At 50.2% G+C, this 27442-nt stretch overlaps 2 protein-coding genes across 10 annotated transcripts in view; one reads left to right on the plus strand and one right to left on the minus strand.

Annotated features, from left to right (window-relative positions):
* The window catches only part of LOC104138457 (diacylglycerol O-acyltransferase 1), a 28757-nt gene extending 27639 nt beyond the window's left edge, over window positions 1-1118 (minus strand). For 2 of the 9 annotated variants that reach the window (XM_068955450.1, XM_068955449.1), the window contains exon 1: window positions 845-995. The gene's annotated coding sequence lies outside the window, so the exon portion shown is untranslated. Of the gene's footprint in view, window positions 1-844 lie in introns of all 9 variants that reach the window. The other 7 variants (XM_068955445.1, XM_068955444.1, XM_068955451.1 and 4 more) reach the window with 4 other exon arrangements.
* Window positions 856-20379, plus strand: GINS3 (GINS complex subunit 3). The gene is made up of 3 exons (XM_068955458.1): window positions 856-1450; window positions 2534-2767; window positions 5449-20379. Exons 1-3 carry the CDS (start codon window positions 1271-1273, stop codon window positions 5677-5679), a joined length of 645 nt encoding a protein of 214 aa, XP_068811559.1. The 5' UTR covers window positions 856-1270; the 3' UTR covers window positions 5680-20379.
* Window positions 20380-27442: the final 7063 nt, after the last annotated feature.

Consider the following 27442-nt stretch of genomic DNA (forward strand, 5'->3'; position numbering starts at 1 on the left):
CAGGTCTCGGGGTTGCAGCGCTGCTCAGCTGCTTGCTCCTCTTCCCGAGCGGAGCAGCTACACGCGATGGGAGGCAGAGGCTGCAGTATTTACTCGGTATTTTAAATAACCTGACTTTACAGATCGTCGTGCATATAGAGCACAGCGTTTGCAGCATTCACGGCTCAAGGAAGAGCAAGGCAACTTTAATGCGGTGAAGAATGAACTCAAACAAAAGCACAGGGTCCGATTCCAGTTTGCTACTTCAACACATATCTGAGGTAAAATCCAGATAAAACCAGAGGGCAACACTGGCTTGATGCTAGCACAGCCAAGATCAGGACGCAGCCCAGAGCGTTTGATCCCACCATCGCAATGCGCCTCCATTAGGGGCGCAGGGCAGGCTCGGCGGCACAGTCGGGGAGCGGGGCGCCGCCGTGACGGACCGCCACCGGGCCGGGCCGCAACCGCCCGCGGGCGCGGGGCCCTGCCGGGGCGGGGCGGTACCACGGGCCGGGCCGGGCCGGGGCTGTGCCCATGGGGGCGAGGTCTGTGTCGTCGCGAGGGCTGCGAGGACGGGGCGTGCCTGAGGGGACGGGGCTCTGCCTAGCAGGGAGCAGCCTGGAGGCAGGCCTGTGCCGCCGAGGGGGCCTGGCTACAGCTGTGAGGGGCCTGGGGGCGGGGCTATGCCTCAGGGGCCCGGGCTCTGCCGAGGCGAGAGGGTCTGGGGGCGGGGCTGCGCTCGTGGAGGGGCCCTTGGGCGGGGCTGTGCCCGGTAGGAGGCGTGGCTATGGCTGAAGGGGTGGGCCCGTGCCCAAGGGGCGGGGCGGAGCCCCGGAGGGCCGGCTGTGCCCCCGTTACTCACCGGGAGCCCCCGCCCTCACATGCTGCGCCTCCCGTTGCCCAACGTCCCGCCGGCAGTTACCGGCCGCCCCGCCCCGCTTCCGGCGGCGCCGCGCGCGTTCGGAGCCGTCTCTCCCCCGGCCCCCGCCGGCGTTGCGGCGTGAGGGCCGCGCAAGAGCGCCGCGGCGGGGGGAGGCACCTGCTTTGGGCTCTCCCGGTGCGGGGGGACGGGGACGGACAGCGCCGCTACCCCTCCTACTGGAGCCGGCCCGGCGGGGACTGTCGGTGCCTATCCTGCGGTCGCTAATCGTTTGCTCCCGCCTCCCGAGGAGTCCCCAGGACGCATGCGCCAGGGCGCGCTTTCTGGCCGCAGCTGATAGAGTCTGCCCGAGTGAGCGGGAGCCGCGGCCTGAGGTGTCCGGGCCGCTTCGCGTCCGCTCGCCTTGCCATGTCCGAGGCGTATTTCCCCGTGGGCCCCGGGCTGGGGCCCGAGGAGAACTTTCTGTCGCTGGACGACATCCTCATGTCGCAGGAGAAGCTGCCGGGCCGCGCCGAGAGCACCCTGCCCCGCCTGGCCTTCGCGTTGGGCCAAGGAGCCGGCGCCGGTCCGGGTGACTCCATTCCTGAGGTAACCGTCGGGCGAGGGCAGCAGGAACTACAACTGCCAGCAGCGGCCGCGGGGCGCGGGCGGGCACCTGTGCGGCGGCGCGGGGTACACTGGGAGCTGTAGGCGCCGCCCCACCGAGCTGTGGCATGGGACAGTGTAGCGTGGAGCTGCTGACGGGAGATCTCCCCAGCAGGTTCCCCCGGTATCCCTCTGCCTCTCGTTAGATCAGGAATCGGCCCTGGTGGCTTTGCAATCTGATGCCTCGGGCTGCGTGTGGTTTTGGTACAGAAGCCTGTACCCTGCTCTGGTTGCAGCATGGGACCTTTGAGATGCTTGGTGAAATCGGAGGACAAGCTGTAAGGGAAGAAAGCATCTGTATGGCACGTCCTGTGTCTGAGCAGAGCATGCCACTGAGCCGATTTATGTAGCTAGAATTTTCCTTCACTTCTCAAGCGTTTTGTAGTCTTATTTCTCCTAAATGTTACAAAGAGGCAAGAACCCTAGGAAGTATGGATTCCCTCTTCACTTTGAACCCTAGTGGAATGGTTCCCTGGCTCGTGCATCCAGTGTTCAAGCTGTAGGGCATGGCTGCTGTTCCCATGTGGGCTCAGAGAGCTCATGGGTTCGCCACGATACTGCAGACTTCTTTCCATGTGTTGCAGGCTCCAGATGGGGCCCTGGACTGATCTGGGGCCCTAGTGCTGAAAAGACTTGCGTTTCAAGTTATTTTCTTGAAAAACAACCTCCCTCTTGCTGCGAGGATAACATACGAGTGATTTTTTTTGCCTCTGTTTTTAGGGGTGCTGGAAAGAAACTTTTAGCTGTTGTTGTATCTTTTATCTTTGTTGTAGTCATTTTGCACCTTTTTCTTCCTGCGTTTCATAGTCTCCTATCCACTCCAATAAAATGCTTTCAGAGTCTGGCAGAAATAATTAATGCCTCTGAAGTGCATCTATTTCATATTTTCGCCACAGTAGAATTTTGTAAACAGAACTGACTTTTTGTAATACTTTATTCTTCATTATTAAAGCTCACTGTCTTTTTGGGGGGTTTATACGTATTTTCCTGGGGAGGACAACTTTTGTTTCTGTCACATTCATGCAGGGATCAAAGCTAGAAATACCTCTGTGGCTTGCTAAAGGGTTACATGACAGCAAGAGAAGAATAATTTCTATGGAACTGCCAAAGATTTACAAGGAGGCCTGGAGGACAGTGTTCAGTGCTGATGCCAATGTGGTTGATCTGCATAAAATGGGACCATACTACTATGGATTTGGCTCCCAGCTCCTGAACTTTGACAATCCAGAGAATCCTGAGATAGCTCAGACTATCTTGCAGGCAAGTAATTGAACTAAGTCATGGAATTTCATTTGATGTTTTTCCATCTTTTCCTTGTTCCCAACTGCTCTGCAATACCCAGAAAAAATATTCTGTTTTAATCCAGATGACTTTTGACTTGAGAAAGGATTTCTAGATCAGGCTGTGTGATCGTTTTTGTCAACTGCAGAGCCTGGTGCAGTTAATGGAAGTCCCAAGCATGCATCCAGGAGTGTAGCTTTAGCTTGGAATTTTCTACTGTAAATATGACATTTCATAAAAATACAATAAAACAGGACTAGAGGAGAGGTAAGATTATTTAGTCAGTGCCCTTGCTCCGAGGCAGAATGAATTCGCCCTATATTATTTCTATTTATCTAACTTTTTTTGAAGCTCCCTAATGATGGGAGGTTTCACAACCTCCCTTGGCAATCTTGTTTCAGTGCTTTACTGTCCTGGTCTTAGAAGGCTCCCTCTATTGTCTAAACTAAATCTCCTTTGCTCCAATATAAGCTCTGTTCTATTCGTTCCATCCAAAGTAAACACAGTGAACAGATTATTCTCTTCCTTCCTGCAATAGGCTTTTTTGTATTTGAACGTTGTTGAGTGTGTTCCCAGTCCTGGTTTCTCCACACTGGAATAAATGGTCCCAATTCATTCAGTATCGCATTGTGGGTCATGCTTTCTAGCCTTTACTTGTCCTTATTGTGCACTGCTGGAGCCTTTCCAGTTGATATGCATCTGCTTTGAAGTGCAGTGCTCTGAACAGCATACATTCTCCTGCTTCAGCCTTGCCTTGTGCTGATGAAAACAAAACAAAAAAAAAATTACTTTATGAATTTCTTAGGCCATGCTGCAGTTTGTTCATTCTGATGCAGCACTCTTGTTTTTCATAATAGCTTGACATTGATGCACATTCAGATTGCAGTCCACAGTGAAATGGTATAGATTGCGTACCCAGACCATTGTTCTTCATCCTGTATTTGCTGTTGTTTTCAGACCATATCTCTAATTTGTCAGGATAATTATGAATTACAGTTCTACCCCCCCAGCATGCTTGCAGTCATTCCTCCTCCTCCCTCATGTCGTTTGCAAACTTAATAAGCATAATTTGTATCCTGTTATTAAGCTCATTAATGAAAATATCCGCTAGTACTGGGTTTCAGTTAGAACCCTGTAGAATCTCACTCTGTATATTTTCCCTTCCTGATAAGAGTTACCAATAAATGTCTTTAGCTACCCTATATTTTCAGCTAAAGAGTGGTTTAGCTATATCTCATGAAAACGCCTAATGACAGACATCTTTCTGATGCTTTTCCTCCCTTTTTAAGGCTCAGTATCCTGCCATAACGGGAAATTAAATTGGTCCGTAGAAGTTTGTTCTTGACAAATTCACATGGGCTGTCATTCTTCTCTTTATTTTCTTCCAAAATTTTAAGTATAGTTTAATTGTTCCAATATGTTTCCAGGAACTGATATTAAGCTGATGGATGTATAATTCCCTGGCTCACTCTTCCTCCCTCCCCATCTCTGCTTTCTCTTTTAAAAGATAGTATCTATCTTTGCCTATTTCTGGACTTCTGCAACCTCTTCTGTCCTCCTTGAGCTTTTTAAAGATAACCACTAACAGCTTTGAGATTTCTTCAGCCAGCTTTCTAAGTAATCTGAGATGATTGCTATTGGCTTTCTCTCTCTCTCTTTTTTTTTTTTTTTTTTAAACGAAGGCTGATGCAGAGAGGCTTTAAAGCACTGCTGCTTTCTCAGAGTTATCCACTGAAACCTTGCTTTGTGCATTGAGAAGATGACCACACCTTTCCTTGGCTTTCTGCTTTCCGCTAATGCGCATCTTTGGAAAAGAGCCACTTTAGCACGGATCACTTGTTGACAGACAAAACAGAACATGGGAAGGTGGGCTTTTACTTTAATAAGACCAAAACAAGAGGGTAGTTGTGCTATTTGACCAAAAAAGAAAAAGACTTACCCTCTCCTCCCAAGTATTTAGGTACTAAAATTAAAACATGTGAATGAAGCATAACTAGTTAGTGTTTATGAAGTGCTTAAAAAGTCAAAGTGAGACTTATAGAATACATATGCTATAATTAATAAGTAAAACTCTAGACTATTACAATGCTGATGTTTCTAAAACCTTTTCCTGAAATAACGAAGCACAATTTTTCAGGGAGCATTAACCCCTTTCCCTGCCCTCCCCCCTTTAGCTTTACTTTTGGGAATAAAATCCCAAATATGAGCCTTGTTGCTTAGCTTTTTAAGGATTAGCTTTTTAAGGATTTTTTAGGATTTAAAATTTGGTTCCTGGTTAAGGTTTTATCAGCATATTGAATTCTTTACAGTGACAATTTTGGCTTAACATCCAAGCAGTTCATAAGTTGCAGCTCGTGTGTTCATATAGCAACCACCGTGGCATGAGATTCTTGCGACTAGTTCTAAAGCCAATGACTGTTTGTGAAGTGAGAGGGAATAGATTGTAACTCAAGCAGGAAATGGTCTGCCTTTTGCATCTAAGGTTTATAGGTGCTACGTACAAACAGCCTTGCTAGCCATTGACAGGCCTTTGATTGGTTGTGGACAGATGGGGCAATGCCTACATCTTTGGCTTTTCAGTCTCAAAAGCTCAGGCCTCTAGCACTTGAGCCTGAGAAATCTTTGCATTATCTGTCAATAATTCTGCTTATCTTCCTTAGACATTTATTAGCCGTTTTCGTCGTATTATGGACTCCTCTCAGAACGCGTACAACGAAGACACATCGGCGCTGGTGGCTCGGCTGGATGAATTGGAGCGAGCCTTATTTCGAGCTGGCCAGAAAGGATTGAATGACTTTCAGTGCTGGGAGAAGGGACAGGCTTCTCAAATCACGGCTTCCAGTCTGGTCCAGAATTATGGGAAGAGGAAGTTCACAGATATGGATGGTTGAAAGCCTGAGGAACATGGACCTGCAGTGGACACTGAGAGATCTACACTCTGTCTGTCACAGAAAAGAAAGATGAATCAGCTTTGGGAAAGGCCAGACTCCTTGTCCATTAATGGGAATCTTTCTCCATAACATCTTTGGATTAGACAAGTGCAAACTTTAAAGGCAGATGGCAAGTGTATAAAGAAAAAATAGATTGCATCACAGGATAGCTTTATGGCTTACTCATACCACTCCTGAGGATTTGCAGTTCTAGTCTTTCCTCCATGGCTGAAAGGATATGGGAGGCTTTTCTGAAAGTATAATTAATATTTATTACTCTTTATCTTCTAAATTGATACTTACAGTACCAGATCTATATGGGCAAAAAAAAGTGTAATTCCTTATATTTCATCTTGCCATTTGTGTTCCAAACTCCTGGGAACGGCTATTTCCATCTTTCCCATTCTTTGGGGAACCCTAGTAATGTGAAAAGTGTGGTAAAACTGCCCGGACGTTTTCCCATATCATGTTATGCAGAGATGTAGCAGCTACTCTTCATTAGGCATGAGGGGTTTTTGTTTGTTTGTTTTCTGGTAGCTTTTGTATGCAGTATCAGTGCCCAGAGAAGAATACCCTCTGTTTATCCATGCAACAATTGAAGTTGCCTTGCAGGTCTCAAATGCTGCCTTGTTCTCTCCCTCCCTTTCACCCCACCATCAGGGTGCCTTGATTCTGTATAGGGGCAGAGAGTGTTCTCATTTGATGTGGGCAGCCTTTGTGATGGAGATAACTCTACAATGGGGCCTGTGTTGAACTCCTCAGCTCATTTTGCAGAGGAGCCATCAGGAAGGAACAATGTGTCAGTCTGGGCTGGATCAAAAGCAGCAACTTTAATGGAAACTGCCCCCCATTATTAGCCTGAGCCATTTGTTTTCCCATGAGAAATTCTGATTGCTAAATTTGGCTAATAATGAAGAGACAGAGCGAATGAATCGAGGTTCCTTCCTTCTGATCCATCAGTAAAACATCCTAGTAAATGTCATTCTTGCCAGTGGGAGCAACTGGAATTGGAACTTGCTAAATAGCAGAATAGTTATTATCCTATATAGATGTAGATGTCCTTAAACCTGGATTTTGTGTAAATCCCCTTGGCTAAATGGGAGACAGCAAACGCATGGTTCCTTCTGTAGGAAGCAATTCCTGAGGTCAGCAGAATGGTCATCCTTGGGAAGTAAATGTTAGACGTTTTAGAGGTGTTTCTCAACATCTGTAGAAGGTGGCCCTTGTGGAATAGCTAAGAGGAGGGGCTGGATCATAGTTGTACTGAGCACTCCCCTCCTCTTTGGGGTATCACTGGGAGGTGGGAGTGGATGTGAAACAAAACGTTCAAGATTTTGTACATTGAGATCCAAGTCTTGTGGGAGCTGTTATTGTAACTGCAGATGTATTTTGATATCAGATATGTCAAACTGGGTAAAGGACCTCGAGTACAAAGGGAGCATGGCCATTCCTTGGACAAGAGGAGTGAAAGCTCTGCCCCTTGAGGCTATGAGAGAGACCTGGGTGCTGCATCCAAAAGCACCTTGGCATCTCTGTCTGAAATGCACAGGGGCAGCTGTCCGGCCACAGGAGACTAACTCGAAGTTGTGCTTGAGAAGGGTTTTTCAGTAAGTGCAAGATCAAATGCTGCTGCACTTAATGGCACATAATAGCCTATGCCTCTTCATGAAGTGTTTGTATATTTTTCCTTCTCTGAATTTTTATGTGAATAAATATTTTGTAAGGGGAAGTTCTTCATGTAAATTGTTGCAATTTCCCTGCAGCAGGAAAATTGTCACGGATAGGAAAGTGCAGGCCTTTGCAAAACTGTGGCCATGAGGGATAATGCAGTCTTGTTCATATGATTCCTTTTCTCTTTTAGGTAACACATTTGGGAGCTAAATGCATGCAGTCATGTGAGCACAGAAGTACTTCCTGTCTGACTTATCCCACGTGGGCAACAGCAGTTTGCTCAAGTCATGGGAGATAGCTTATAACAGAGGCACATTGGAGGCTATTGATTTTATAAATATGCATCTTTATGAAACAGGGGATGGATGGAGGTGATTCCATGTTACCCTGACTTTGGAATTTTTGCCTAGTTGATGGCATAGCAGCGGGTAGTGGATAGGAATTGACTGTCTCCATGTTTGTACTGTGCTGTCTCAAGTGCTGAAGCATAGTCTCTTTTAAGTCACACATCAAAACTGTGCTCAGTGCTCGAGCTTCAAGGGAAGTAAGTGTAAGTCCATCTTCGATGAAAAGCATTTTAGATTTGGAAGGATTGTTTTAAGGAGAGAGTGACTTTGAAATCTTGTTGGTTTACAAAAACCAAAATCACTAGTTCCTCAATTTCTGGACTGATTTTGGATCCAAACTCATTTTCCTACATCTTTAAGAATATTTTTCTTCTTTGCTGCTGGGAATAAATCTAAGCAGACAATGTACACTAACCAGCATTTTGTGCAGCCAGCTTCAGAGTGAGGAGACATAGTCCTTTTTCCCTGATAGTAGTCTTCAATGTCACTGCAGGACTGACTTTTTGTAGATAGTCACTATCACTTTTAGTAAACCTGAATGTTTAGTAATAAACACCAGTAGGACCCTTTTAAAATTTGATCCTTTGATTTTAAATTACAGGATTTGGTTAGAAGATTTTTTTTTTCCCCTAGCTGGCTGAAATGCTTTATTCGATCCAGAAATACTTCATTGTTGCTCCAGACACCCACTGCTGCTGAGAAGCCTTTTAAGATAACTAACAAAAGCCTGCTCTGTAATTTTTATGAACACAAACTGTCCTTTAGCTTGCTGCTATGCAACCATATAAGTTAGAGGAGTTTGGACTTGCATATTTCCAAAGTGGCATAATAAATCTTCATTACAGAACTGTACAAAAGAGGTCTGAAAGGGACTTTTAAGAGTCATTGCTCCCAATGACCCTCAGCTTTTAAACCGAAGGGCTGTTAACACTCATGAAAAACATTCTACAAACCATTTCTTTTACAGTATTGCCACAATGGATTTCATTACAATCAAATAAAAATTAGGCAAAATTTGCAATGCTGATTAGTTATGTGTTTACATTAGTATGTAAAAGAGCTATGGGCTGACCTACAGCCCAGTCTTTTTCCTAAAGCAAGGATTAGCTCTGCCTAACTCATCTCAGAGTGATGTTTGTCTAACCAGCCCTTTTAAAAACCGCCTCCACTGGAGAACCCACCGCCTCCCTAGACAATGAGTTCCTGCGCCTAACTTTGTTCATGAAACATTACAGAGTTGTGCATTTACTGACACAGCAGAAAGGAGGGTCACTTTCTGGCAGTGAATCACTGTCAGAATGATTAGTGAAACTGAAAAACTCCTTCCTCGCCTGTGTTTCAGATTAGCTTCTCTTAAGACTCTTAGCTCTCTTTATCCCTTCTCTGTATTTTTGTCATGCAAATGAGGCAGTCATGGATGTATGATCTAAATCTAAATTTTCCTTTTATAAAACATTTTTGGTTCTTCCTTTGCCCTAAACGACGTCTTATTTTGTCCTCTGGCTTTGATTGTTTTTTTTCTTTTTTTTTTTTTTTGGGGGGGGGGCAGGGAGTTGGCAGAAAGAAACTATTGATCGCTTCTGCCAGACTGGAAGCAATAGGTGTCGTTCTGATTTCTGTATCGGAGATCTATAGGTATCAAATTAGATGAAGAAACAGCAACCAGGCCAAGTAGCAGCAAGAAATGTTTTGAGAACTGGCATACTTTAGTACCACATATTATTTTTATCAGGGAAACAGTGGCACCTAACTGAGTTAGTTAGGAGCACAAGCCTCTCTGATCTCGATCAGTGATTTTTTTTTTTTCTTTTAGCCATTTTTTGGTGATCAGCTATTACAAGACCTACCTTCAAAATTTTAATTCAGCCAGTTGCCCAACAGAGGTCTGACATAAGCCAATAGAGGGACAGTGGCGAATGCTTTTTTTTACATACAGCTTCTTCTGTCCCTAGACGTGTGCTTTTATAAAACACATTGTCTGGTAGCGTATCACATCGCTCAGGAGATCGCAGCTTCGTTTTAGTTCTAACACTGTCTCCGTGCTTGGCAGAAGGCAAGTCACAGCTGTTCCTTGCCTCAGTTTCCTTTTCAGACAAATGAAGATAACAGTACCTTATTAGAGTGTATTTTGTCCTCTGGATGATAGGCAGTGTCTTATTTTCTTACAGCAAATCTGCCAGCCAGGTTTCCACAGCTCTGCTGCATCTGCTGAGGCTCAGATCCTTACTTGATAAGTACTTGAGAGAGCATCTAAAAGATTGCCCTTTTCAAAAATCACTCCAGTTTCCTTGATCATTCCTATCAAAGCCTTTCTGCCGAGCTTCTTCAGGGCTGCCTCATATCTGATAATTTTAAGTATAAGCACTTTTCCTAATCTGTCCTACCTGTAGAGCCTGTTGGCCCTGCAGGAGAGTGGCCAGGCATGCAGAACAGAGCCTGCGTTTCTTCTCTTTCTCTGATGTTACCTGATCAGAAGTGCTTTCGCTAGAGTTAATAGTAGCCTGAGCCCTAAATGCTGAGCAGTGTCTTCACTGGGATTTTGCACAAAACTGGTGGAAGAGTAACAGATTGCGGTGGTTTCATCATGTCATACAAGTGAGTAATGGGGGAGGCCCACCTACACTTGCAACTTATATCTGATGGTTCTGTTTTGCAAGACTGGCTTTGGAAACTGATTGCTAGCACAGGTGCCTTTCTGTGTTTTATGTTGACAAGGCAATTTGATTTAAGCCTGTAGCAAACAGATCCTGCTTTTGAAAGAATCTATGGCAGTTTGGGCTTCCCTTGAAAGTCTACTGGCTGAAGACCTTCTGAGGAATTGCCTTGGGATGCATCTTCTATCTCAGTGGTGTATGTTGTTGCAGAATGAGAAACAACTCTTTGTTCTGAAACTAAACCTAGTGTCAGCAGGACCTTGAAGATTGTGTAAACTGATTAACATAATGTGTGCATTGCTATGGAAAGTCAACCTACTGGGGGTTGTGTTGGGAGTTGAATGTATATATTAACTATTGTATTGAGTTTTTAATCTAGTTTGTTGTGCTCTCTGACTCAATATGCACAAATATATCCAATCCCTTCAGTGCTGAGGTAAATCTGCAATGACTCAGGGTCAATGAAATTGAAAGCAGAAGGCTTCACGTTGTTGGCGTTCTCTGCCCATACAATATCGTCATCTCAGCCTGAGTTGGACAGGTTGGAAATTTAGACACTGCTGATATTAGCCAGTTTCAGAGACACTGAGTTGCTCTTTCTGTTCCAGTCTGCAGGAGCCTCTCTGTTGCTGATTAAAATGCACGTGTTGGGTTTTCTCAGTAGTTCCTTGGGGATTTTGAAACGATGACCCCAAGAAGGCCATGGCCTGGGAGGGTCCCTGCATGCACTGCATGTTAACAGCCAGGAGAGGGGGCACTGAGCTTAAGACATTGTTTTTGTGTGAGTCCTACCATAGCTGCTTAAGTTGTGTATAGAGAGGTCCCTGGTGATGTTTTTCTGCCTTTGAGATCAAACTTGTTGTCCTAGATTTGAGTAAACAAGAAGTGTGGATGTCATGCTTGGCATAGATACTGAAAAAGAAGTATTATTGTTTGCCACCTATGGAGGGAAGCGGTGCGAAAGCTGCCAAGAAAGAGTTGCAGGCAAAGGAGAAGATGGACAGACGCTTGGCTGTGCCCCTTGAGTAGATTTGAGTGTGCTCAGGACACAGTATGCAGAGTACTACCTGAGTGAGTAAGAGACTCAAGTGAGTCTATGCCCTAAGGGGTCCTGCGGTGGGTTGGGGAGGAGTGGAATGCAGAATGCAGAAGCCCTGACTTCTGCTGCCTTCTTCATAAAGTGCTATTTGCTTAGCCCCCAGTTGCAAAGCCTGAGCAATGGAGTTGGGATGAGCGTGTGTGTTTAAAGGCTGTGAATCACAGAGATCAGCAAGGGCAAAGACCAGCAGGCTGGTGGCACGTCTGTTCTCTGTCTGTCCTGTCCTCCCCACCAGCCTCAACGCTTGCCATCCAGAAATTGAAAACATTGTCTGCCAGTGGGTGTAAGTTCTGCTGTCCTCTTGCCCCTGGCCCTGGTGGAATGACTGGTTTCTGTGTGTGGCTCTTGCTCTTTCTGTAATTTGTCCTCATGGATATCCTCAGGGATTTGTAGGAACAACCCAGAGACAGAGAAAACAACTAAAGTTGTGTCTGTGTTCATCTCCTCACCCCTGGCTGCAGGGAGCTCTAAGGAGCAAGAAAAGCAGCTTTAAAGAGGCTATTACCCCCAGCAGCGCTGGAAAGCACCTGGCTGTAGGAGCAGCATGCATAGGAAGACAGCCAGCCACAGGGAAGTGAGGCAGATGGTGGCAGCTGCAGCAGTCCCTTTGGGTTTGCTCAGTGAAGGAGATGAGTAAGGAGGAGATGATGGGAAGCAGAATAGGCGAGGAGAGGGAGAATATCTAGAGGCCTGAAGAGGGGCAGGTCAACATGCACTGTGGTACCCCCTCATGTGCAGGGGTCTTGAAGTGCCCTCCCTTCACCATTGCATCTGACTGTAATATCTGCATAACCAAACTGCAAGGCTACTTCTGGCCTTTGCATCACTGCATTGTTTGTCTGAAACCAAAGACTCTGATGTGAAGAGACCTAGAGAAGTGTAGGGAGGCAGAGGAGGCAGGAACTGGAGAAGCAGGGAGTAGAAAAGAGCACAGAGGAGCTTGAGACAAGAAGGCTTGAAGACAGTGAACTTCTGCCTTCCCCAGGTGCTCTTTTCATTAGGTATCTGGTTTTGCTTCATAGAGGAAATCACTCCTGGGAGCCTGATTCTTCCCTGGGTACTGAGGGCTTGCCATGCTCTATGCCCTCTTCTTGCACAGGTGCTGAGCTCCCCTGGAGTCTGGCCAAGCCAGCCCTACATTGCTGTTTTGGAGTGAGCTCTACACAAGAAAGCAGAGTGGCACAAAGAGCAGCAAGTGCTGCAGCAGCTAGACCCCTCTTCAGTTGTTGTGGAAAGTTACAAGGGGTGGCACAACCCCAAAAAGCCAAGGCATTTGTTCTGGTTTTTGAAACACTTCATTAATGTCATTGACAATACCAGCAGGTCCCTGAGATTAGCACGCTTCTATTTTTGAAGAGTTATTTCTAATGGCAGGCTTCCAGGCAGTGCCAGCGGCCTTAGTAATCTTTCTATCTGGATTGGCAGGACACACTGTGGTCTTTTGCCTTTCGTTAGCCTCCGTGAAACCATATAGCTCCAGCTCTTTACAGATGCTCCCCCACACGTTGTCATCAGGTTTTCTAGCTAGCCCTGTGACAAGGCAGAAATCTTGTGTATTCTAGGACAGAAGTTGCCTTTTTTCTAGATGCTGGGCCCCAGGGAAAGCCTGGGCTTCACCTAGACTGAGCAGGGTTTGGGGTGGGAGAAGTGTACCCCTTCCATAGATGCTGTTTGCAGAGTACATTGCATCTTGCCACCTCAGACTGCTCTCTGATTGTGCATACATCTGGATGTCCAATTTCAGGTTCAGCTTCTCAGGGGAAGCAGCGTGTCATGCTGATGGAGGAGAAGAGGAACGTGGCTGCCTTGGTGCGTGTCCCTGGCAGGGCCGCAGCTGCAGCACCATGTTCTGCTGCATCAGGAAAAGGTGTAGCTGGAGCTGCAAAGAAAGCAGAGGGCCAAGCAGCAGCTGTCATTCCCCGTGGGAAAGTGAATTTCCTCTGCTAACAGCATCAGCTCAGCCCCCTTGAAAACACATGCTGTTGGGCCTGATCCTCCCCCAGCACCAGCTGGAAGATGAGGGAGCACAGCAACACCCCAGGGCCAAACCCATCTAATACTGATGTTCTCTCCCAAGTGTTTCTTTAATGCCTGATGTTGCAATATCTGAGCTATGTTTGAGTTATGGGACTCTAGTGCACTACAAACTGTCCTTGCTCCCCTGTTTCAGGCTCAGGTTCTCACTGACAGCAATGCATTAAAAGCGCTTCACTTTTAATTATTCTACCCAAACAAGGAGAGGAGGGGGGAAATCCCCAAGGCTGAAGATGGCTTTAAAGCTTGGAAAGCATCTGCTGTTCATGCTGGGATCCTGTAAGATAAGAGAAAGATATGTTCACCATAAGAAATCCCAATTTGCCTGAAGATGAGCTTGAGAAACTGCAGCCCTAAAGGTATTCCCCCCCTTACCCCCTCCGCATTTATCTGTGCCTATAAACAGGCAGTGGAAGGAAATGTCTACTGAGAGTTTGGATGCTGCTGTTCTATCTCTTTCCTGATGCTGTGATTAAAAAAACAGTGGCGAAAAGCAACTTGGGCTCCCAGTTTGCGTGGCTTATAAGGCAAGGCCTGTCTCCCCGATAAAGCAGAAGTGCAAGGAAAAATATGACAAAAAAATGGCTTACCAAATAACTCTCACAAACAGGAGGTCTCAGGTGGATAAATAAGGTTTTTCTCTGACTTGAGACCAAGAAATTGCCAAATGCTTAAGACTGCAATGTGACTTTTTTTTCTCAGGGGTTAGAGCAGAAGGGGAGCAAGGAGATGAGCATGCAAGAACATAGTCCTGAGAGGACAGAAATCAGTATAGCTTTCTTGCATCAATGACATTGCGCTGATTGTAGGGTCCTTAACCTCCAGCAGTGGAGATGATGACCTGGAGCTCTTCTGGTGTGGCTGTAGCTCCGGAGGGACTATGGAAAAAGAGACCTATGTCTGTGATAGCTTTTTCGTGTATTACGATGGTCACAAGGTATTGATTCAGCAAGAAGGTAAGACTGGCCATAAGACCTAGGCAGTGTTTGATTCAAAGTGCTTACAGAGTGATGTAGGGCCCACTGCAGCGCAGAGTCTCGCCCACTTCCTTCTGACCTTCCTCTGTTTCTGCTCCTGACTCCTTAAAGACTGCTTCAAATATTAGTGCTCTCCCTCCTGCTGCCCATGATGTGGCTGGTTCCATGTCACACTTGCCCTCCTCTTCCCAGTGACTTCACCTCAGTTCTTCACAGGTCCAGGGAGAGCTTCCAGGTGGGCAAGAGAAGTCTGGACTGTGCCCTTTTCAGCTGCCAGGTGACCAAACCCACAACTGGATGGTGTTAGAGGGCCCAAGCCAAAATCCACTGGTGTCACCTGAAAGGCTCCTCCTGTGGCTTACCACGGGCTTCACATTTGGCCCATAGCACTTGAACTTGGCAGCAACGCACACTGGAAGAAACAGTAAGGCAGATAAAGAAATGAACCCATCATCAAAACGATCCCCCAGTGGTTGTTTTCAAGTCCACAGACAGACTGCAGATTCCCTGTGTGCTTCTGCTCCTTTGGTGAGATGTTAGTGCTGGTTCAAATGAAAGGGTCACTGTGAGCATCCCCCTAGCCAAACAGTCTTCAGACTTCCCCTGGGATCAGAGCTGCCTTGGTGTGCACCATGAGACAGCCCATGCCCCCGAGAAGCTGTTGGTTGAACGGGCTGCTCAAATAAGCTATAGAAGAGGAAGAAGAGATCTGGGACATGGAGTGACTGGCCCAAACCACAGATCAGCCAGGAGCGGGGCCCATACTGAGCACTGCCACATGGTCCTGATCCCCACTGGAGTCCATAGGTGCCCCTGTGATGGCAAATGGGTCTTGCTGCCAGGATGCAGGCTTTATTTCCTTTCTCTGGTGTTTTTCTGGCCTGTGGGGTGCTGAACAGCCCCTTTTGCTGGGGGGAGGCAGCTCTACGGCTAGGGTCAGGAAAAAGAGACTTGTTGTGAGGGCTGTGGGTGGTGGGGGAGCTGTGCCCAGGCCCCGGTCATCATTAATGGAGTCCCTTTTCAAAGCCTTCCTTCCCAGGGCTGCAAGATACAGTTTTTAGTGACTGCTTTGACTTTGAAGCCAGGCCAAGCTACACATGAGAGAAGGAACTGTAGCCATTCCTGCATCCTTATCACATCCTTTGCAAAGGCTTTCAAAGAATGTGAGGATGCGAGCAAAGCTCTTTTTTGCTTGTGGAGATCTGAGGAGCACTGGTGGACCACAGCAGGGCCAAACTCAACTCGTGTTTCTGAGCAAGACTGTAGTTGCTCATATTGTCCTTGTAATGGTATGAATCTGGATTTACCCCAGTGAAACCACTGGAGTTGCTCCAGATTTGCACCAAACCAGCTGGGTTTATTGCAGTTGCTGTGGATTTACCAAGCCCTGCCTGGAATCTGAGCTGTGATTTTGCTTTCATGTGCACGTATACAGCTCTAGCTGCCTGGATGGGAGTCCATCCTCTGCTGACACAGTCAGAATGGGGCTAGCAGATTATCACCTGCCTGGACTGGGGGCCAGCCAGGCCCGGGTCTCAGCTACGCTGCTGCAGTGACCAGCACTGCTCCCGATTTACACCAACATCCTCACAATGAGGCTCTGGCCTGGGCTATGGCTGTGCATGTGCAGCCCTGAGCACGCAGTGACATTTAACTCCTGAATCTGTGAAGTGATCCCATCCTCACCTCCCAAGCCTTCCATAAATCCCGACTGGCCAGGCTGCTCCCAGTGACCAAGGGCTTTGCCTGAGTCAGCAAGACACAGGATGATACAGGGAAAAAGAAATCACTTTAAGTCAGTCCTTGGGAACGGCATCCACTTCGTGGCAGAGACCGATTTAATCTCCTTAGCAATCGCCTCAATCACAGAATCAGCAGGATGCTAATTAATTGAGAGGCATTCAGCTATGAATGCTTAGATCCCTCCTGGCTTTGAGCAGAGCCCTTTCAGGTTTGACTGTTGTAGCTGATCGCTCTCCTAATGAATGGGCCTGCCTCAAGTTGGAGCCCTGCACAGGGTGTCTCAACTTGGAGGCCCGAATTGCCCTGAGGGTGCTGGTCCCTCTCTACTGACTCTGGCTGGGCTTTGGATGTCTTGACACGAGTGAGATGGTCCCACACTCTGTCTATGTGCTGGTAATGTTGGTCTGAGGAACAAGCTAGCTAGCTGATTGCTTGGGGCCCTGTATGTTTGGGAGATGACTGGGAAGAGGGGGACAATGAGGACAGGCCAGTTTGAGCCTTTCCACTTGGAGGACATCGGTTCTGTCTTTGCAGGGAGGTAGCAGGACCTAGGAATGGCTCACACCACAACTAGCTCTTGCAGATAGTGTGATAACACCGCTGACCCCAGCACGCTGGGCAGCCTCCTGCCATTTCCTGCCTGCCAAGCAAGGAGCAGAGTGGAGGAGAAAGGCAGTCCTGGTGTCTCACCATGCTCTGGCACCTGCTGGACCCTACAGATGCCAATCTGCATCCAGAAATGGTGTCAATCCCTACACGCATTGGGATGTGTATGAGGAAGCAGCGTGATGGAGATGGGGATGACATGTGGCTCCACTCTGGCATTCACTGCTATATGGACACTAGGAAGCAGTTAGGGGGTTCTCTGGTATGTGAACACAAAAGCAGAGCTGGTCCTAAGTAGGACAGCTGGGAATGGCAACCTCCAAGAGCAGCCTGCCCTCAGTGACAGAGCATGGGAGATGCTGAAGGATCAGCCTTGGCCTCCTGCTCGCCTGCCATGTTCAGCCTTGGCTGAACAGCCCCTGGCTCCTGGCTAGGTTTGACTTTGGCCCTAGGAGCCCAGCGGATGAAGGTGGCTGCAATGTGCCAGATCCCACACCCTGTCTCTCCCCAGTCCCTCTGGACTGGAGCCGGCCCCTCACCTCCATCCTGAAAGCCCACAAGCTGATTAAGCCCAGCGTGTTAATTGGCTGTGACAGCTCATTTTGTTATCTTGCATTTAGTTATTGATGGGGTGCATGTGACTGGATTCACAGTGAAGGTCAGCACCAGGCTGGGCCAGATCCTCCCTTTCTGTCCGTGCAGGACATGGAGCTGAGCTCTGGCAGCTGCTAGTTTGCCACAGATGGGCTCTAAGCAGGCTGTGCGGGGAGGCAGGATGAATAGGCTTTATGGATTTTTTTTTTTTTTTGCTGTTCAGGGATGGCTTTGCTCTCACATCCCCTCTCTAGCCGATGCACAGCCCTCAGGGCTAGCAATGCACTAGTCCCCTGCTTAAGGAGGTTGAGCATCTGCTGAGCTCAGGCCAGCACTGGCCTGTTCCCTGGGCCTCACGCAGGGTGTCTGACAGAAGAAGTCATGCAGCTGGGGAGCAACAATGTCAAGGATGGGTTTATTCACACTAGGCAACACTCCACTGCAGGAAGATGTGGAGACCAGAGGAAAAGCGGGTTCAAAGGGGCATTTGGTACCCATGTGTGAAAGCAAATCTTTCCAGGGCTTTTCAACACATATCTGTGGATTCTCAGGAAGCCCCCAAGTATTGCCAAGGTCCAGAGAGACGGAGGTTTCCCTGCTCCAGGGACAGTGGTTCAGCCCCATGGTGGGTCTGGCTGTTGGAGACAGTGGCATTGGCACCAATGTTCAGCAGGATGGAAGCTCAGGATGAAGGAGAGAGGAGGCAGGCTTGGCCAGTGCTCTTAACCAGAAACTGCTGAAAAATCCATCGATGTAGGCATGTCAGAGGCTGCAAGGGCAGGGGTGCCCCCCCACTTGGAGTCCTGCGGCAGCCTTGGTGCCCAGAGGGGCTGGATTTACAGGCTGGCAATGGGGATCAGGAAGACATGCTTGCTTAAAAGCTCCAAAATCTTGGCTCAGGCCCTCAGTCCTACTGAATGTGATTTTCCAAGGAGACTGAGAGCTAGGAAAGAGAGGTTTACAGTCCTCCACCGAGCCACGAGCCATGGGGGGGGATGGCTATGGGGGGAGGCCTGCCTCTGCAGTAGGGAGGGCTTGCTCAGGGTTGTGTTGCAAAGTGATGGAGCTAAGGGTTAACCCACTGTCCTGGGACAGCCATGTGATGGTGCCTTTGGCCAGCCCGCTGCTTCCTTCCCTGGGATCTGCCAGGTCCACAGCTTAAATGCAGAGTGACAAGAGAGTGCATTAGTGAGGAGCAGGATGAAATCGTTAGGAATGATGGATCCCCCCAGAGCTAGAGGGATTGATCAGCCACCGGTCAAGGAGAAGGTCGGGGCAGAGCCTCAGGGATGCCTGCTCCTGCCCGGGCAGGGGCTGGCTGTGCTGGCAGTGGTTGCCACTTGTGCTGCTCTGCCCCCACTGCACCCCCCCTCCTTGCCCAGAGCCCCAGACAGGGAAGCTGATGCCTGTGAAACCCCCAACTTGTCCACTCTCCTCCAAGCGCCTTTCTTTTCATGATCACAACCCTCCAGAGCCCCCTTGCCTCAAGGCAGAACTGCCTCTGCTCCTCCTAGCAATGGTGAGGCACAGCCTCTCTTTGGCCCTGCTGTCCATCCTGGAGCGTGAGCCAAAGGCCCAACCTGGCTTTGCCTCAGAAATGCTGACAAGGTCCCAGGAGTTTGGGCAGCAGAAATGGAGCAGGTTTGGCTGGCTCAGTCTTTGGCTGCATAAATATAAGGAGCTTCGAAGCCATGCAGGACTGCTGCAGCCACCCAGCGTGACTCCCAGGGTATCTGCCTTGCAGACTTCCGTATCAGACCAGGCTTAGGTTTGGGCTAGAGCAGCTCATTTTCATGGCCAGCCTGTTGACACGTCTGCTGCCGGTGATGGGCATCTGCCACCTTCCTGGGAAGGTGGCTGGGTGTCATGAGGGCTCCCCTGCAGTTTGGACGCAGAGCAGGGAAACGAGAGCCAACCCTGTGGAAGTGATCAGCATCATCTTGCCCTCAGTGAGAGGGTTGCCAGGCTCACTTCAGTTTGCTTCTTGTCTTTCCCACATTAGAAGCTAAATACAGTGCGCTTAAAACGTTGCCAAACTCCCCTGTAGACTTTATGGATGCAGCAGCCATGTAGTGCTGGAGCAGCGTTCTCATGTGGTCAGGAGGCAGGAAGGGGAGGACTAACCCCACTGCCTGAGAGCCACCGCTCACTAGTTTCTATTGAGGGGCTCTTTGCAAGACCATGTGTCTGAGAACGGAGAAGCCACATAACTGCTTGGCTATTCAGGAAATGTTTTACTGCTGCCCACTTAGGGGCTGCGTTTTATGAAGCTTGCTGCAGTCTGGGTGAGAGCGCGCTGAGCTCTGCTCCCAGAGTGGATCCAAACCATACAAGATCAGAGATCAGCCCCCTCCTTGCTCCCAGCCAGCCCATCCACAGGAGAGGTCCTGGGATCTTCAGAAACACAAGCACTGCCAGCCCCAGGGTCTCTGTGCCTCTGGGAAACCGGTGGGGGTTTCAGGGCAGCCTGGAGAACTTGGTCTCCCTCAAGTGCCAGCACATCGCTTCGGCACATCCCATTCTCGCCACGAGGCAACTGTGATACACACCAGTGATGTTCCCTGGTCCTAGAGGAGCAAAGCATTCTACTGCAGGACGGGGACCCCCCTCCCTTCTCCTGGCTGAGCTCCTAGCTGGACCAACACTGCCCAGAACCAGCCAGCGGGGCAAGAGGTTCTGCCTGCCAGTGCCTGGCCTGTGAGCCCCCGAATGCAGTCAGCGGGGTTGTGAGAGCTATGGAAACTTTGAGAACAAGCAAGTCTTCCCACTCTGTCACCCTCCCCTTAAATGCGAACAGCAGCTCAGAGCCAGAGGAGCCATGCCTGCGAAACGGCATTATCCTGCTCACCAGGGGGAGGTAAGAGTGGGTATCGTTATTCCATCGTGATGAACACTCTGTAATTGAAAACGCTTATTAAATGCTGCCTTTGAGAATGTGCCAGTCTCTGGGCTTCAAGGAGAGAGACCCTGCCGTCTCTGCTCTGTCTCACTCCTATCAACTTGTTAAACACATCTGCACACACGCAATCACTCTCTGAACAGCTCTGCTTTGCTTTGCTGACAGGTATTTATTTAAAGCCTGGCTTGGCTCTGAAAAGGGACTGTCACAAAAAAACGTCATTGCGGGGCCCTGCGTTGGTGCTGCTCACTCATGCAGCTGGGAGGAAGCAGGGAGGGACGGAGGGGGCTGCTTAGGAAGAGAGATGGGCAGGAGCAGTGTGCGTTCACCCACGCCACTGGGCTCAAAGGCCTTGGTGGCAAAGCAAGTCCCACAGGGGCTCTCTGCAGCTGGGATGTGGAAAACAGCTCCTCCAGAAGAGGTACATCCTGGTGGTCCCCAGCCCTGGGAGGGCTCTTCATGTGCCGGGCCCATTCCTCCAGCCTGTCTCTCCTGATGCCTCTGTACATGTCTTGAAGAAACTCATCCAAAGCAACATGGTTCCTGGGGCTAGGACACCTTGATGCCACATTAAGCATCTTTCATTTCCCATCTTTACATTGAGAGCCTTTCCCTGTTTGCCCCGGTGCAGCTCCAAAGATGGGTGCAGACTGTAGTGAGGACGGCCACTTTGGTGCAAGTAAAACCCAAGGGAGACAGGTGAAGCCTGTAGTTTCCGTGTGTTTTGAACAAGGGTCTGATATTCCTGGAGGTGTTTCAAGGCCTTGAGATGGAGCCTGCTGGATGTTGAGCTGCTGCCGGCTCACGGGAGTGCAGAGCAGTGGAGGGGTCCCCTCAGCAGGGTGGCTGGCCCGTGGCCAGCTCCGGCATGAGCGGCACAGCCTGTCCTCCAGCCCTCTCTGACACCTGCCTGCATGTGTGCTTTTCGCCTCCTCTCTGCTGCTCCTGGAGACATGCTGTTCCCCAGGCAGTCAAAGGGATATTCGTATTCACACTCAGTGCCAGCATCATCTTCATCTTCAGCTTAGAGGCCAGGGGGAGGGGGGGAGGTGATAGCCCCTGCTCTGGAAAAGCCATGCACACCATCTATATGGGGTTAAGAGAGCAAGAGAACGTAGCTCCAGCAGGCCTAGGCTCCCGAGGCACCCTTGCATCTCCTGCTCAGCTGCAACCGCAAGTGCTGGGGGGCTATCTGATCCCATCTCCCTCCTAGGCTAGGGGCTGGGAGGATGAGGAAGAGGGATTATCTCTCCAGTTTCTGCTCACTTTGGTGAAGGTGTTACTCACCCAGCCCCGGCTCTTCAAACCCACAAAATGCAACGCCTAAGTTGCAATGAGATTTGAAAAGCTTCATCCCAAAGAGAAGGGAGTTCAAGGCAGCTGTGCTGCTCAGGCAAAGATTGGGGGGTTGGGGGGGGGCTGGATCAACAAGCAGAAATCAAACCTAATTAGCACAAGCGCTCGTGAGCTCACTCTATTATTTATGGAGGCATGCACGCTGCTGACGTACTGAGCTCCAGGGCCAGATCCCTCCCTGTATAAATCAACCTTGTTCTGCCGTAGCCAAAATGCACTTGGCTGATTTACGCCACCGGTGGATCCAGGCCTTGAATTCGAGGCAGATGTGCCAGTCCAGAGCCAGGCTTGGAAATGAGCTGATAGCAAAGTCACCTGGGCTGCCTCGTTCATGGCTTCGCCCCAGTGCAGCCGACCCATGGGGATTTTTCCTGGCAGGCTTGGGGGGGGGGGGGGGGTGTGCTTTCTTTTTTTTTTTAATTAAAATCCTCCCATTTCCCTGAGAGGTAGGAGCTGTAAGTACAGGGAGGAGCAGCGCCTGACAGGAGCAGCCATCCCTGCAGCATTGGGCCAGCGACTCAAACAGCGAAGGGAGAGACTCAGAGTTTTCATGAAGAAAGAAACTTGAACAGGACCCGACCCTATTAGAAGGACTTAGAGGAAGAATCTCTCATTAGGGCCTTCAGGCTGGGGCAGAGCTTGCAGCCAGGATGGAAAATTACTGGTAGACCTGCACTGCAAGGGAAGGAGGTGGCTGGGAGGCTGGCAGCCGGCCAGCCCCAGCACAAGCTTCGTGCTGAGGTCGGGGAGCAGCCCGGCAAGGCGAATCTCTGCCTGAACGAGGTGCCCTGCACCAGGAGGCAACATCCCAGGCCCAGGCTCATGGGCTTTGCTCTGGGGAAAGGATGCTGAGCTCCCTGCAGGATCACATCTTCCCAGCCTGGAGATGGCATGACTGGCTTCTGCCTGTTGCTACCCATAGCCCAAGCCATGGTCTCGGGTACTGGCCATGCCATTTTGCCTCCTCCCCTTGCTCTGCACAAAGTCCAACAGTCTTGGGGGGACCGAGGCCATCCCGGGGCCAAGCACATGCCCAGAGCTCTGGTGATTTGGGCGCTGGGTGTAGGGTTTGGGGTTGCAGCCCAAAGCTCTGGTGATTTGGGCACTGGGTGTAGGGTTTGGGGTTGCAGCCTTTTTGCTGCCTTGTGGGTGCAAGGCTGGGGCAGATTGCTCCTGGCCCAGAGTGGGAAGAGGATGGGACATGGGACGGCGCGTCACCAACAGCCAGTTTCCCAGCACCGCTCTCTCATGCCTGAACCAGCCTGGTGCCCCTCTCGCTGTGGCCATGGCCATAGAGGTGCTGGGTATCCGTGATCCTGTGTCTGCTGCTCCGCGGACACCTCCATCACAGCACAAGCATGTCCCTGAGGGCACTGAGGGGATGCTTTCACCTGCTTTTTGCACCTTGGCAGTTGCTGATTTCTGGGTGGTTTTGGCGAACAGGCCCTTTGAATGTGTCTCACTTACTGCTAATTCCCCTTTTGAACACCTCGACCAAAAGAGCCCATCGAAGATTCAAGGCGGAGCAAGGCAGGGCCAGGAGCTGCACACTCAAAACAAGGTCTTTATTTAAGGTCAGTGAGAAAAGCAACATACTCGCACACAACTCAGGCTAAATTTAGCCCTCTGACTGCTCTGTGCATTGTTGCCAGACTGCACGCGCTTTGGGTGTTACATAATCCCTGTCAAAGCCCTCGATACAGGCAGATCGAATGCGCCAACCTCCTGCTCCAGCAAACACACCTCGAAAAGCCTGACCCTTCATGCTCTATTGGGGAGCCACCGCTTTGGAAGTGCTCCCTCCTCCCTGTTCGCACACTTTCCCTCTGGGTCACTCTCCGTTTGCAGACTTCGGAGGTCTGCCAGCCGTGTGAGACAGGTGCAGGGTACAGCATCATTTGCTAACCCCAAGTGCAAGTGTCCAGGCTGCTCTTGCCACATGCCGTGGTCATGCCAGTGCTGTGAGCCACCCTGCAGCTGCTGTAACAGCCCCGGGGCCATTATGCAGCCTAAACCCACTGCTGGGGCTATGGCTGCTCCAAAGGGTGTCAGGAAGGAGCTGCCCCATCCTTCCAGCGGCTGAGGTGAGTCAAGCCTGAGCATCTCGCCTCATCCACCCCCACCACCCATCACACTGGGGACAGCTCTGCCCCCTGCCAGTGATGGGTGAGCAGAGGGGATCCAGCTTCGTGCTGCCCGGAGATGTCCAAACTGCCCTGAACTGCTTCTCTTGCTGCCCCCAAATTAGCCCGTGGCTCAGGGCACAGGTTGCAGCCTAGAGCTGTACAACTTGCTTCAAAACCCTGCCCTGTCACCGAGCTTGGATTTGGACCTGTTTCCTTTATCAGTAAATTGTCTCCATTCGCTCACGGGGCCCAGCTCACTTCTGGCATATGAAAATGTCACCGTGGTCCTAGCCCAAGGGCTTCAACCACTGCTGGAGGAGCAGGGCCATGCCAGAGCCTTTTCATTAGGGTTTATGGCCTTCACTCTCTCATTAACTCTTGCAAGGTTCCTTCTACAGATGGGGAAATGAAAGGTCCCCAGTCCCCATGTCCTGCCTTCGCCTCTCCCCAAGCACGGGCATTGCTGGATTCAGTAACTTGGCCAGAGAAGGGCCCCCATGCCTCTCTGCTCCAGGCACCCATTGATAGGGGCTTAGGCAGCTCAGGTGCTAAGGATCTCAGCTAGAAAGGCAGCCCATTGCTCTCAAATCAGGTTTATTTGAGCATGGTGACTCTTGGGGAAGAAGCTGGGCCCTTCTGGGAGCAGCAGTGCCAGGAGATATTTGAGCAGTTGCTGGGGTTTTGCTTCATTTCCGGTGGCTCTGGCAGAATCTGCCTGCTGCAAACTCTGCTATGCCAAACCGAAAGCAGAGCAGCTGTAAGGAGATCTGCGAAGGCGGCTTTGAGCCTGGCAGCCCGTTCCTGGGCCCAGGCGCTCCATGCCTCAGTTTCCCTACTGACAAATCCTGCAAGAGCCCGGGCTGTGCTGAGTGCGGTGAAATCCTTAGGCAGCCCCGTGGATGTTTTTGGCTTGCAGTAATATGCAGTCTAAGGATACAGGTAGATGGTACAAACCCCCACCCCCACTCCTGCACTAAACCCCTGGGCTTCAGGGGAAAACTGTAGCCCCTGTCAGCCCCACATCAGGGTCAGAGCAGCTCACTCCAAGTCTGACCCAGGCCCGTGCACTCGGATCAGCGCTGTCTGCACCATTCTGGACACGGCAGCAAGTGCCTGCTACAGAGCCATGACTCAGAGCCACTCAGGCCATGGGACAGACGGGAGCTGCTGCTTTTGCAATGAAGAGAGCCCTTTCCATGCTCCCTGCGCCTTCGCTGGCATTGGCGGGGCCATGGAAAATTACTCTGCTCTGTCTGTGGTGTAGTAAACCGATGCATTGGGGAAGGAGGGGGCTGCGAAATGATGTCGGCCAGGGTGTGTCCTTGGAAAAGACACCAGGCAGCCAGGGCAGAGGGGTCCAGATCACAACTGGGGGGCTTAAAATAGCATCTCCTGCTGCATGCCATCTGGCTCGGCCCCCTCTGCTCACTGTGGGAGGAGGATGGAGGCTCACCCAGGCATGAGAGAGTTAATGGCCCTGCCTTTGCCTGCTGGCTGCACCCTCCGCTCTAACCTGCCAGCCTGGAGAGGCAGGGCAGAGGCTCGGATCTAGCAAGTGACACCGTGTTTCTTGCCACCTTTCCTACGCTGATGAGTAGAAGGAGCGTGGTCGGTCTTATGACTGAGGCTTGACTCACCTCGTAGCATCTGGCACCTTCTCCCACCTCCCTGCTTCCCATCCCGCTGCGGCCAAGGCAGATGCCCGGCACGCTGCAGCCCACTTGCTGCAAGTCCAAGGTGTCCCTGGGCTGCTTGGACTCTGCAGGGAGCTTGCAGGATACTGCTCAAACAGCTGCAGCCCAACTTCAGCATTTGGGCTGGCAGCAACAGCTCCAGGCAAAGGGCTCCTTGGGGCCCTGCCAGACCACCAACACCCTGGGAAGCGTGGGTGCCAAGGCAGTGTCTGGCAATGAGGGTGTGAATGTTGGCGAGTGTCACAGGTCTACAAGTGGCATCTTCTAACCCCCTGCCAGGTCTGGGGAGCCCTCATTCAGGACTGTGACCTCCCTTAGGCTGTCTCTGGAGCGAGACCTTTGTCCAATTAGTTTAGTGTCGCATGGCTGAGCTAAAAGCACAGTGCAAAGCCATGCATGTAGAAAATGCCACGTTGACCTGTATTAAAAGCACAATGCGAAACAATGTGGAAAAATCCATGCTGTAAAACTCGCTTCCCTTTAAACACACAGTTCAGGGTGCAAGCTGCTCTGCATCAGCAGGTGGTTTCTGAACTCTCACATGGGTTTATGCTCCACTGTCTCCAGCTTAATGCGTGGAGAGCTTGTGCTCTTCCCAGGCCTAATTAATTGTGCAATTATTTCGGCCACATGGTTGGCTCCTTTGACAAGGTAGCCATCTAAAAGCTGTTATTGGATAATGTTGGACTTGATGCAGACAGGATAAATCCTCAGTATGAAAACCATCTATTCTGGTACAAAGCCATGGCAATCGGAGGAGTACGTTTAGATTTGCACTGGGTGAGGACAAGCCAAAGCTGACCCTGACTGGTTCAGAGGAACCCCTTGGCTGTTGGACTTGGAGACGGGGTGAAACACAGCTCTGAAGGTAGGGAAGATCTGACCTCCACAAGAGCAATGCACTTGGCTGGCTCCTAGCTGAGGGGTTAAATGGTCCTTGTGTTCCCTCCCAGTTTTTTTCTGCCTCATAGGTGAGAAGGTGAATGCAGCCCGGGATGCTGAGCTATGGGTGACTCAATGGGAGAGGCTGAAATCAGCTCAAAACTGATTGCCGTCCAAAAAGCCAAGGACAAGCTGTTAAAACAGATGTACCAGGAATGGAAATTAGTGCCCGTATCAGCAGCGTGTATCTTCCCAGCCCCTTAGCAGGAGCTTGTGGGATGAGCTGTTCACTGCCTGCAGCCAGGAGACATGCCTATAACTGAAAGGTGTCATGAAGTAAATAGATGCACTGGCTGCTGTGGCCAGCCATGAGGAGATGAGGCTGATGTCTAGGACACCGGACTTGATATAGTTGCCAAAGCAGTCCTTGGGCATCTGCCGCATCCTGGGACTTTAGGGTTGAGGGCAAACTGAGATCTCCAATTGAAGGTGGTGCTAACAAAGCTAGAAATGATCCCCTGCATTGACCCTCTGAAGATGCTAGCACTGCTCCAGAGGCCCTTAGTTGATAGTAACAGGGACCACCAAGAAATCCCTCTCCAGCATCAGCCTGGTCCTGCTGCCTGCCAGTCCCCCAGGACCTCTGGGGCAGAGGTTCTCTCCAAGGTCCCAGCACCAAAATCATGATCCTCCTGCAACATCTCACATGGACCTCTTCTGGTGCACGAGAACCTGAACCTCACTCATCCTACAGGAAACTTTGACTTTCCTGTGCTGACAAGTAAATAGCACTCAAATCCAGGATAAATCAAGGTCATTCCCTGGCTCATGCACACCTTATTTGTAATGGAGACATGAAATGTTTTACCTGGAAATTCCTGGGGAAAATGTATAATAGGGGATAGGAGCGAGTGCTACCCTGGACACCAGGTCAGTCCATGGTCCGAAGCCCATGGAACAATCTGCAGCAGGACCCCTGAGTCCTCCCATGTGAGCCCAGCGTGGGGCTGGGTTTGATAGGGAACTGAGACCACTGAGGGGA

The sequence above is a fragment of the Struthio camelus genome, chromosome 10, assembly GCF_040807025.1.
Source record: "Struthio camelus isolate bStrCam1 chromosome 10, bStrCam1.hap1, whole genome shotgun sequence".
Lineage (NCBI taxonomy): Eukaryota > Metazoa > Chordata > Aves > Struthioniformes > Struthionidae > Struthio > Struthio camelus.